Source organism: Thunnus albacares, chromosome 9 (assembly GCF_914725855.1).
Source record: "Thunnus albacares chromosome 9, fThuAlb1.1, whole genome shotgun sequence".
Lineage (NCBI taxonomy): Eukaryota > Metazoa > Chordata > Actinopteri > Scombriformes > Scombridae > Thunnus > Thunnus albacares.
Window position 1 is genome coordinate 3,501,094 of NC_058114.1, and position 13,210 is coordinate 3,514,303.

At 35.4% G+C, this 13,210-nt stretch overlaps 1 protein-coding gene across 6 annotated transcripts in view; it reads left to right on the forward strand.

Annotated features, from left to right (window-relative positions):
- The first annotated feature begins 2,813 nt into the window (after positions 1–2,813).
- Positions 2,814–13,210, forward strand: part of LOC122988678 — a 177,704-nt gene continuing 167,307 nt past the window's right edge. The window contains exons 1-6 of one of the 6 annotated variants that reach the window (XM_044361182.1): positions 8,813–9,074; positions 9,768–9,864; positions 10,710–10,811; positions 10,924–11,088; positions 11,231–11,350; positions 11,479–13,144. In XM_044361182.1, the coding sequence (XP_044217117.1) occupies positions 9,813–9,864; positions 10,710–10,811; positions 10,924–11,088; positions 11,231–11,350; positions 11,479–11,690 (651 nt within the window). In that variant the 5' untranslated portion in view covers positions 8,813–9,074; positions 9,768–9,812 and the 3' untranslated portion in view covers positions 11,691–13,144. Of the gene's footprint in view, positions 2,855–4,265; positions 4,420–8,811; positions 9,075–9,300; positions 9,373–9,767; positions 9,865–10,709; positions 10,812–10,923; positions 11,089–11,230; positions 11,351–11,478; positions 13,145–13,210 lie in introns of those variants that run through there. The other 5 variants (XM_044361181.1, XM_044361183.1, XM_044361178.1 and 2 more) reach the window with 5 other exon arrangements.

The following is a 13,210-nucleotide window of genomic DNA, read 5'->3' on the forward strand; positions in this document are numbered from 1 at the left end:
ATAGTTTTTTTAGGGGATAGCTCTCATATGCAGAGAAATTTGGAGGAAGATTGATTGTATTTATTTATTGGGACAGTGTACAGTTTTTAACATAAAAGATGCACTGCACCAGAGTTAACTCAAAGCTAATTTACATCTGCAGTCCCCCACAATCAAAACATACAACAGCACAACAACAAACAGTGCAAAGTAGAGAACACACAGAACACACTATACAAAACACAAAGCTACACACAACAGCACATCACGTACACCCACAATGTCATATATATATATATATATGAATAAACAACCAGAAAAGGATGTCCTTTCTCTCCCTCCTGCTTTGCCATATTAATTAATGCAAATAGTTAAAGGTATCCGGACGTTCAGCAGGTACAGGGTCAGAGTATACGCTGCTGCTAAAACCCACTGGTTTTCCATGTTGACCCCATTAAATACAAATTTTATAGACTTCTCATCATTAATTTTCCATATTAGACAATGAAGTCATAAAGATTGATTACCTTCTTTCAGGAGGGTATCAGTTTCGGTTCATTTTACTGCAGTATTGAAATCATCAGGAGTAGTCATTAAGGTCTTTGATGCCATGTCTCCAGCTGATAACCAGACAGCTTTGTTCATCCAATCCACATCGACTTCCATTATGTCAACATCAAAGTCTGAACTTGTGCAAAAGTATGACGAACTTGACACAAGCCAGTAAAATGAGTTCCCAAGAACCCGGTTGATACTGAGTGTGTACTATGTTTCATAAGAGAGTTTTATTTGGAATTTGAATTCCAAATAAACCAAATAATTAATTAGTGACTTGTAGTTTTTCTGAAATTATTTTGGATCAACTGTGACCTGATCAATCTGCACTGTGTCTCATTGCAGGTTCAAAATCACATTCCAGGGAAAACTTGTGTACTGTAAGAAACTGTGTGTTAAACAACAACTATGACTGTGCAGATAATTACTGCCTTCTCTCCTGAACAATAAGTCTGTAGAGGATAAACTAACAAAGAACAAAAACATTTTAAGATTAAATCTTCCTGTCATCATGTACTGACAGTTTTGGAATCTCGTGGAGAGTTTTATTAACACAACGTATATACAGGCTGTGTAGTGAAAGCAGCACATTAGCACATTAGAGCAACACAATACAATACACAATCATTGTAGTTACATGCATAAAGCAGAGGAAGATTCTTGAAAGTTTAAAGGATATATCTGGCAATTTTCTATATTTTTCTTATTGTCAACAAATCTCATGTGCAGAGCAGAACCAACAATGATCTCCTCCTACTGATATACTGATATATCTCTTTCCTCTGTACCGTAGACCTCTGTTGATATGACAAACTCATCAATGAGCCACTGACACACCATGGGCATGTGGTGTACACAGGCAAAAGTCAATCGTCGATGCAAAATGTTGCATTTCTTAAGGTTTACTAAGAATATATATATATATATATACACCTCTATGTACCTTTTTTCTGCCTCTTTCCTGGTCAGTGATCAAGGAGGCTGCAGTGGAAAGTGTAAATGAAGTTTTGACAGAATTTTGGGTGCAAATTCAGGAGGCTCATCTCCGCTTGGTTACTGCAGTGGGGATGTTTGAGTACAAATATGACAATGTATTTATACAAATGATATTATAGGGGTATTTATTTATTACTGTTGACGCATATTTTCAAGTCAGTTTACATTTATTCAAATGATAAGTTGCAGATACAAATCACTCTGCATTTATTTGTGCATTGTGTTTTAAGAGTCATGTAACTTGACATTTGTCTGTAAATAGTTAGTTTTAACTAAATAGTTTTAACACCATAAAAATATCCTAATAGAAAGAATCATAATTGACCTTGTTTGCAGTTCCAGGTGTCCTGTTATCAGTTTTACAAATCTCTTTTCTCTTTTAAAGTGGGGGTCTATCGGGAAAATGCTTTTTGGGCCAAAAGGGGATTTTCACTGCAATACCATGAGTGACAACTGGGAAATAATCGGTTGCATGGCTGAGCGGTGGCACCCCATCCAGCTCTGTCATGGCTGTCCGTCAGTTTCTTCTGCAGTTGTTGTACTTCCGGTGGAGTTATAGGTGGACATAGGGACAGCGCCACTCTGCCATTGCAACTACATTGTAGTTGGAGGGGGTATTATTATGAAATACTGTCAGCAGGATTCAAGCACTCTGCTGCCACCTAGCGTCTACTATCTATCTATCTATCTATCTATCCGGTGCAGCCCTCTCTTTCACTGCCGCAGCAGCACCGTAGTAATGCGCTGGTAAAGCAGACAAATGAAATGAGTGACATCTGTACATTGAGGAATGGGTAAAGAGAGAAAGAAAAATTGAGGTACCTGTCATGTCAGGTACTTAAATCTCCTAATATTTTACCTCTGCTGTTTGTCCACCAGGTGCTGACTTTTGTTCAAGTTCAGGTTCATTATCATCATTTATTGTTTGTTTGTTATATCATTTATATAGCAACTGCAGAAATCTACAAACTAATATAAAACACTAAAAGGACTAACATGTAACAATGTCAAGTAAAGCATGATTAATGAGGGACTCAAAGCATTTTGTTAAGATAAGGGAAAGACAATGGTTGTGGTTAAATGATAAAAACCTCAACAAAGACTGGAAGGATATCAGGAAATCATACATTCTGCATGAAGGAAGCTTGTTTACTTTGACTTTCAGGTTTGCAGGGTCTGGATTCTGGGAAATGGTCTCTCTTATAATGAGGTCATTATCCCGGGTCATATTTCAACACTTCCTCTTGTGTTTCCTCTGCATAGAGCAGCAGTGGAAACCGAAGCAGAACTTGTCCTCCCTTCCTGATCCGAGACAAACTGAGCAGTAAGTTGCTGAACACATTGAACTTTTTGTCCACTCTGTATTTGTAATTTCACTATTTGTGATGTTGAAGATATTAATTGCATGAACATAATTGCATGATTTAATTTTAGAATTCTTTTAGTTTTTATTTATTTGTGTGATTGCTGCAAGCGTTTTTGAATACCTCCTACCGTTTGTCTATATTGGTTACCATAACTCTGTAGGCATGGCAAATAATAATAATAATAATAATAATAAAAATAATAACACTTTTTATTTGCATTTTATTGCTTTTCAAGATAATCAAAGCTGCTTGATATATATGATTGCATAACTGAAATAACTCTTGAATACATCATCAAATTGCAACCTAATTTGTGAAAGCTGCACAGACAGGGACACTCAACAAGGACTTATAATCCGATGCAATTTCACTCATATGTGTTGCTACAGCAAAAATAACATTGTTGCAGCAGCTTAAATAACAAACAGTCCCTTACTGCTCCTCATCAATTAAAATGTAGGTTAATTGTCTCCTCTGAATATTAATGTTGATTATTATTCTGTTTTATATCATTAAAATAAGTCATTAGATCCCAAATAACAGATTTGATTCAACTGGACGGTTGGAATATCATTATCAGTTTCCCAGGGAGCAAAAAGCCATGTGAATAGAAATGATATGAGTGTTCAACAAATGCAACAGTTTGAAATTTGACATTCAAACTTTAATTAGGTCTCATTATTGATCACGAAACAGCCAATCAGAAAGCGGTAATTTGGTGCTGGTGCCAAGAAGCATTCTTATCAGGAAAAAGTCTGAGGCTACTGGGAAAAAAGCAGAAGGATATGTATCTTTAACTAAGGTATTCAATACAATAGTGGCAGCATTTTTTCTTGTTCTGCGCCATTTTGCTGCTATGATGTGATTGTTGTTGTTTTATGATGCTATCCAGTTGATTAAATAATCAGACATGCAGCGGTCTGGCAGAGACGGTCAAATAAAATAACCAGTTCAAAGGCCCACAGTAGTTTTGGGGTCTTCCCTCTAGAAATTGATGTTATTTAACTAAAAACTATGCATTTTCATACAATTTTGGACTATTATCATTACAATATGTATTTAAAAAACACACTATGTGCCATGAAAAATAATAATCACAAAATATTGGTAAGACAGACATCTAATGAATGGATTTGAACAGCTTTCCATCCTCCCATAGCTAGGCTGTAGCCACTAGTCAGCTGTAGGGACAGCTATGGTTGGAATTTTATATCATCATTGTCATTATTGTCATCATTATCATTATTATTATATCTTACCTACAAACAATTTATTTTGTTTTAATTTGAGATGCAACAGACTGCATTAATGTATTCTCAGCACTTTCTCTTTCTTTGTTGGAATAAAAGGCACACATCAGACTTCATGATCCAACTAATTTATACTATCTGTTAATATTTGATTTTTGTTACAGATTCTTTGTTCCAAAGTTCAGAGCTGCTTTTCTGTTATCAGATCTTCAGGTTAAGATGAATACAGAAAGTTGAGACTGTGAATCAACAGACTTTAAAAACCTTCTGCTGTGAGTTAAATGTTTGTTCTTCTGCTTGGTTTCCTGGTTGAAGCTGCTGATTAATTTCACCTTCACTCATCAGCTTGATTCTGATTATTTTGAGCATCACCATGTTTGTGTCAGTGCATGTTAAAATGATCTGTTAACAGTAGAGATGGTAGTTATAGTGATGTGTTATGTTGCTTTGTTGACCGCATTGGTGGAATGAATGTATTTATGCTGAGTTTTTTTTCATTACTAAAAAGTTTTGCTTTTTGAATTGGAAAAAAAGGAATAAATTCAGAACAGGATTAGAATAGATTTATATTTTAAATATGACAAAATATAGTTTCTTACAGAAGCAACATTAATGTTTCCACCAGCGAAGTCACTTTATATTATAAATTCAATGATATCTTACTTGAAAGAAATTAAAAATGTCAGTAAAAATTTAAAAAATGGTAAAATGGTAAAATGGTAAAATGGTAAAAATGGTATTTCTGAAGAAATAAAAATTAAAAGACTGAGTGAAATTTAGAAAGAATGAAGAACACAGACATCATCCTGTCCTCCTCCTCCTCCTCCTCCTCCCTCTGCTGCTGGTTGAGAGGAGGGGCTGTTTCAGCCAGTAGCTCAGTTAACAGGAATTTGCCAAATTTTAATACACATTACAAATTAAGCTAAACACAAACACCGGCAAATAGAGCAGAGGAGAGGACAGAGAAGCTAGCACGACCATAAATGACAGCAAACAGCCTGGTTACCAGAATAAAACGTTGGTATTTTACGTTTCTGCAAACCACAGATACGTAGCATATTAACATTTCAACAATACGTATCATATCAACATTTCTAAAGTGACATAGTTCACATGACATCTATATGAGCTGACTTTCATATTAGGAGGAGGAGGAAGGGTTGGTGGGTGGTTGGGCAATTTGTTGGAAGAAAGTTGGAAATCAGCAGTGAGCATGGTTTGAGACTACCCCGAAACCAAGCCGGCTTAAACCAGACCTTAACCACAGCGTTGTCACATCATAATATCATCATAATCATTATTCGACTGATAATGGCCAACATTGAAACATAGACATTTAATGTACCCTTGGTTTACAGAAACATACAATGCCAAGGTTTTGTTCTGGTGACTGCGTTGCATCGAAATGCGGCAGAGCCTCAGCAGAGTCTCCTCATCTTTCTACACGGGAGGTGTTCAGGTGCAGTGTTGTGCATCTTCGAAGCGCTCAGAGCCCAATACACAAAATTGACCGTACTTACATGTGTAAAATGGAGGGAAATAGACTTGACAGTGCTGAAGACTAATGATGAAATTGAGAAAATGTGCATTCAAAGTGTAGGACTACACTGGCATTAAAAGCAGACACATATAAACTCCCCCCAAGAACACCTTAACAACCCTCTTTCAAAAACATTCCCCGACATTCTCTGAATGCCCCATTGAGAAACGCTAGTCTAAAGCATGGACTCATAGTACCTAAGACATAAGTTTGAGATATAGTTTTGAAATAATAATAATATAAAAACTCCCCCTCTCAACCTTCCCTAATGGGGGGTGGTGTCTCTTTCTCAAGCTTGGGTCCTCTACCAGAGGCCTGGGAGTTTGAGGGTTCTGTGCAGTATCTAAGCTGTTCCTTAGACTGCGCTCTTCTGGACAGAGACCTCAGATGTTGTACCTGGAGTCTGCTGGAGCCACTCTCCCAGTTTGTGGGTCACAGCCCCTAGTGCGCCAATTACAAGTGGCACCACTGTTGCCTTTACTCCCCACATCTTTTCTAGCTCCTCTTTCAGCCCTTGGTATTTTTTGAGCTTCTCGTGTATATCATAATGTACAGTCCCACAGATTCAGAAATACAGCATTTCAGAACATTCAGTTTACATGGAAGAAATGTCTTGTTATGATGGATACAATGTTCTCTGTGGTAGCTGCCAAGCATCTCCTATAAATCGTAAAATAAAAATTTCCATATTAAGAGCCAAATCAACACCTCAACATCGGATAACCAAAACAAATCAGGGTTTTTCAATTCTAACTATTCAAACAAACAATTCCTTAAGTCATTGTACAAAGGGAAGTGAAATACAAAATGAAATTCATCCTCGACAACACCAAGATCACAAAAAATACATCAATGTTGAACAAGAAAAGATGCTGCCACTGAACTGAATACTTTAGCTATGAATACATATCCTTTTGCTTTTTTTCCAGTAGCCTCAGACTTTTTCCTGATAAGAATGCTTCTTGTTTGGCACAAAATTACTGCTTTCTTATTGGCTGCTGTTTGTGATCAATAACGAGACCTAATTAAAGTTTGAAAGTCAAATTACAAACTGTTGCATTTGTTTAACATTCACATCATTTCTATTCACATGGCTTTTTGCTCTCTAGGAAACTGATGATAATGATATTCCAAATGTCCAGTTGACTCAAATCTGTTATTTGGCATCTAATGACTTAATTTAATGACATAACACAGAATAATAATCAACATTAATATTCAGAGGAGACAATTAACCTACATTTTAATTGATGAGGGGCAGTAAGGGACTATCTATTATTTATGAGAGGGAGGGGGTGGTGCAAAATAGGGGAGGCACATCAAATATATATATTTTTAGGTATTTTTTATATTTAGGTATGCAGCAGCTGGAGGAGTGTTTGACTGGCCATGAAAGAAAATCGTCTGATGAGCCATAAACAACCTGCTGCTGGTGCTCAGTGTAATCTGTGCCAGTGAAAAAGAGCTGAATGTTGATGAAATGCAGCAAGACATGCTCTGTTTACACTGTGAATTTATAGTTTTGATATTTTAGTCGTGTTACAGGTTTAATGTCTTGCTCCAGGACGTGGTTGAACTGCCTCATATTATGCAGCCAAACCTTGTTCAAATATCCAGAACTTTATTTTTAATTTTAGTGGATATCTCACAGTTTAAAATCAAATCTTGTATAAAATGACACAAAAGACATGCACTGTGGTAGCTCAGTAAAGTCCGACTGAAAATAAATATCATATTTATTGTTACAGCATTTATATCTGTTCTGTAAATCAAAGTTCAAAACACATTGTTTTGAACTTTGTAAACTATGTAGAGACACACACAGACATGCAGCCTATTCCACTGTCAAGCAGAGATAGATTTTTCTTTTTAGATGAGTATTTTTTCAAACTAAGGCTGTGGCAATATGTATTAAATGTTAATTGTTAGATATGTCCAACACATCTAGTCTGATCTAATTAACGGCCTCTAGTGAAGCTGGAAGTTGTGCAGCTGTTTGCTATGTTTAATACTTTGGATTTTGTCGAGCAAGTTGTTGAATAATTTAAAATTAAAGGCAAACTGTGTGGGATTTTCCTAAAAAACACAGTTTGCCTTTAAGTCATTATTTGTGTTAATTTATCATTTAAGTATCTTGGTGTTTACTTGATCTTTTCTTTTAACTCCTAATGTAGCCTACTCCTATTCTGGGTTGAACATAGATAACGTCAGTGGTTAACATGGTGTTATTATGGGAAAACATCCAATGTATTAAATAAATTATTAATTATTAACCGATGATCAATTGTTAACATGACTGACTATCGATTAAAGAAACTGCTTACTTACATCACAGCTAAGCTTTCCTGTCTCAGATAGAGAATTGACAGAGTTGTTCTTAATCTATTAAGATGAAAATTGTTTATATGTTTGGTGTTATATGTGCTGATTACATAATCTATGAAAAAAATCTATGAAATGTTATTGGTACCAAATCCAGCTCATAAACACACTTGTAGATAAAAACACATGTGAAATACTTATTTATATCGGAAATAGAAAGGACATTTAAATCACAGAGAAGTGGGTCTAAGTGTTAAATCTGACTTCTCAATGTAGTTGGATTGTATCAACTTTGTGGGACAGGATGGAAAAAGCTGATTTCAACAAAACAAAGCTGAACGTGACTAAACTATGTTTATTAAACGAGTCTGAGACAGACTACAGGAAAGACCAGAATGTGCATTTGATCGAAGAAAAATGTATGATTGCTGCAAGCTGCTGCAGTAATGTTATTTTTATTGTAGCGACACCTATGGGTGAAATTGCATCGGATTATAAGTCCTTGTTCAGTGTCCCTGTCTGTGCAGCTTTCCCAAATTAGGTTGGAATTGGATGATGCATTGAAGTTATTTCAGTTATGCAATCATATATATCAAGCATCTTTGATTATCTTGAAAAGCAATAAAATGCAAATAAAAAGTATTATTATTATTATTATTATTATTATTATTATTATTATTATAATTATTATTATTGACATTATTATTATCATTAATATTATTATTATTATTATTATTATTATTCCATGCATACAAAGCTATGGTAACCAATGGAAGGAGATATTCAAAAACAAACGCTTGCAGCAATCACACAGATAAACAAAAACTACAATTATTCTAAAATTAAATCATGCAATTATGTTTATGCAATTAATATCTTCAACATCACAAACAGTGAAATAACAAATACAGAGTGGACTAAAAGTTCAATGTGTTCAGCAACTCATGTCACAGCTGCTCCTCCTCTTTGGCTCAAAAACACAAGAGGAAGTTTTGTGACCTGGGCTAATGACTTTACAGAGAGACCATTTCCCAGAATCCAGACCCTGCAAACCTGAAAGTGAAAGTAAATAAACTTCCTCCATGCAGAATTTATAATGCCCCACCCCAAAAAAAAATTTTAGAAAAAATTTATGTTGTCAGTATCATGTAGAGAAGTAAAACTGTGCCCTTAGGCTGTGAAAAAACAGAGGTTGAGACGTCATTGGTGGAGGTATAAGTGAAACAGGTTTATAAGTGTTCTTCTGGGACAATTTTCAGTTTAGAGTAACGATTATCTTGGAGCCATTTCAAAACAAATTCAACACATTTTTGTAAGTGTTTCTTTTTCTGCTGATGAACTGGGAGAGTTGAATTTTGACCGGGTGAGTTTTATTAAAATAATTCTGAAATTTTATTGATATGACGCTCAAGGCTGATGTTCTTTTTGATGCCTTGAAGGAATTGTTGTTTTATTTTGTTTTGATGTTTCATTATAATAATTTATGATAGTTATTTCATAACGTTATAGTTGCATTTGATTCTGCTCAACTCAATTGCTGATGTGTATCATGTCTTCTCATTTCTGTACTGAAGTGTAGCTGTTATCAGTGTTCATCCAGACATTACTGCAGGTGGAAAAGACGAGGAGTTGATGTCTTGTTGAACTGTGTATTGCAGCTGTTTACAGCAAGAAAGTTCATTAATTTTGCTGCTTTGAAAGTGAAATAATAACCCTGGTATTCAAATGTGTCAAGTAACTTCCTTTTTTTAAACACAGGTTCACTATATAAAATATTTCCTGTAATCTGCAAATTTACTCATCATGGTGAAGCTGATCCTGTCTCTCACTCTCATCTGGACACTCTCCAGCACAGGTAACCTCACTCACTCTTAAAACAGCATTTCTGCAGGTACCCGTCATGTCAGGTAGTTTGCTCATGTTTATCATCATCATCATTTATGTTTTGTTTGTTATAGCAACCACAGAAATCTACAGAATAACATAAAATGACTAAAAAGATTCATTTGCAACAGCAAATATGTTTAGAAACTTCATGCTGCACATAATTCATTTTTTTATCAGCATAATGAAGAAACATCTTTTATGGATCTATCAAGTTACAAAAAGTTCACTGTCAACATATTTAATGTGTTTTTCCTCCAATATTCACTCATGTCAACTAAAGCATGATTAATATTTTTATAGTAACATAGTTATAGTTATGTTTAGGGACTCAAAGCACTTTGTTAAGATAAGGGAAAGATTAAGGTCTTGGTTAAATAATAAAAACATCAACACAGACTTGAAGAACGGGACATGTTTACTTTTTCAATACTAAAACAAAACCACAATCTTTCCCCAAACAAAAGTTTTTCTTTATTGGTCACAGAAATGTCCCAGTTAACATCATTTTACATAGTGCTGTTTCATTCTTTAAACATTTTTAGAAAGAGAGGTAATGCAGACGTCACCATGACAGAAAACTGTACATCTAAAGGCTGCAGTCATTTAATTTGATGACTGATTTCTGATATTTTATATATTTGTTAAGAAGAATTTATTGAATTTATTTTGGCTTAAATATCATTCTGTCATTGTGTGTTGTAATTTGGGGTTGTCTCTCATCAGATTAACTTTGCATACTGTATCTGTGTTAATATGACAAACAGGATTCATGTTGATTGTTCAACTCATACTTATTAATTTCATAAATTGCAGCTGAAGCTGTTGAGTGTTGGGATGGTAAAGGGACTGACATAAAGCAACAGACCTTACGTTCATGTAACTCTACTGAGTTGTGTGCAACTGTTGCCTTACAAGGTATCTGTGCAAAGTATAAAAATAAATCAGATTTTTCCTTAATATCATTCACTTATTCAGTTTTAAATGGAATTTCTGCATTACAGTGTTTGGTCTGTGTTTTACTTTACAGGATATGTAGATAGGACTTTCACTCAGGACACCATCAGGTGGTGTTTGCCATCCTCCATTTTCAGTGAAGGAAAGCACACATTTTCATCCAGTGTTGGTTTAGCAAGTATGGCTGCATCTGTTCATTTGTGCAACACAGATCGCTGCAACAGTCAAGTCATTCCTTGTAAGTAAAGAGAAAAGTTTCCCTTTTTAAAGACACAAAATCACATTCACATGTAGTATCAGTCTAATGTTGGTCACAGTGAAAAACAATAAGTCATTTTGTGTCTTGTACAGTTTCTGCCATGTCTCCTGTTCTGTTTCAGACCCTGATGTTCAGAAGAAAAACAACCTGCAGTGTTTCACCTGTGATGATCTATTCTCTGCTGTGTGTAACAAGACATTACAGTGTGTGGGAGTGCAGGACCGCTGCTTTAGTTGGACTGGTGAGCCCTCATGATCATTTTGTGCCTCAAAACACATTATTGCTGCCTTCAAAGTGGCCATTTCCTGCTGCTTAAATTTGAAAAAACTTTCAAACACTGTGGTCTAACGGTGATTTTGTCATCCACAATGACAGATGAGGATGGCAAAACACATATCTTTGGATGTGCCTCTGCAAACCTCTGTGAACTTGCTTCTCTCATGGAGCTCCTGCCTGATTTGCCTTTTAAATTCCTCAGTGAATCAAAATGTTGTGGAAGCAGCTTCTGTAACTCAGCCTGGTCTGTCAAACTGAATGTGATGCCTTTGCTGTTTGGACTCATTACTCTTATCGTCTACTAGAACAAAGAGAAACTAACAAAATAGCAAAAGCACATGTGTAGTGTGTGTGAATAAGCCAAATACGTCTATCATCTTCTCATTCATATACACAGTGAGATGTCTTCAACATTTTGAATGTTTTAGCTTGATAAATTTTAACCATAACCGCAGCATCCTAGTAAAAAAAGTTAGCTACTGATAATCCTGCCTGGTTCAGTTACAAATACATCTATTTACATAATGATAACTTTCTTATTAGAGTTATTTCAAGTAACCCAAAACAGTAGTGTTGTTATTTTATATGTAAGTAACAAGTAGATACTTATTTAGAAGTAAAAGTACCCATCAAAATATGTGCTTGCAGTGCAGATGAAATCTAATTAGTGAAGACTACCTGAAAAGTGACTAACTTGATGAAAACTCCTAATTCATGAGTCTATTGGTTCAGTTGTTGGTCCATTTCTGTTCTCTGCTGCATCATTTCTTGCTTTGATATCATTTATCAGTGTTATGCTAAAGAGACAGCTGCATCTCTCTTTTAATCACAATAACTCTATGAAGTCAGACACAATCCAAAACTGCCTTAGTGCAATAAAAGAATCAATGTCTCAAATATTTCTATAACTTAATGATGATAAAACAATTTTTTTTTCTTGTTCCAGATACTGTTATGCAAAATTACTTAAATTTAGTTGCCTGCCTGCCCAGAATTTTAAATCCAGTGTGATATCCATGTTAAATTTCAGTCCTGCTTTTTCCAGCAAAGGAACATTACAAAGATCAAACCTTTACTTCAGTTTTAAAGGATAAGGCTGGTAATTTTCTATATTTTTCTTATTGTCAACAAATCTTATGAGCAGAGCCAAACCAACAATGAATCGATCTACTTACAAGTACTGTGTTTATCCAAAGCCTAATATATCTTATTCTTCTGTGCCATTGACCTCTGTTATTGTCCAAAAGCTATTTAAAAACATGTCAGTGAGCCACACTGCTGCACTGGGTGACATGTTCCTTTGTCCTGAAGACAATGGTCATGGTAGTTTGTTTGGAAACTGCTCCAAAGACCAATAACAGCGATCACAGTTTCAGTCTCAGGAGAGTTCCTTGTACAGCAGATGCCACTGCACATGTGGAAACGTGGTTGTGACATGTAGCACAACATCTTGACTTTGTGCTAAAAAGTTATTGTTTACAATGTTGTACAAATGTTAGTTTGTCAATTTCAGAAAGTTACAGAAATTGTTGTACAAAGCTCCCCTAATTCTGATTCTGGCATTTCTGAAGCTATTCAAACGTCCGACAAGCAGTTCTGACAGAGTAAAGCAAATGCCACATATAAACACATATGCACCTAAATGATGAACTGAAGTAAGCATTTACTGAGAAGAGTGGAACTATTGAATTGTCTGTAATGCCTGCAGTGACTCTTGCCATGTAAAACTGATTTTCTTGATTAAAGTTAAAACTCTGAATCCTGCTCTGTGTGTTTTTACTGAGTGACCTGCCTTCCTACCAAACATACAGTCCTTCAACTCCTC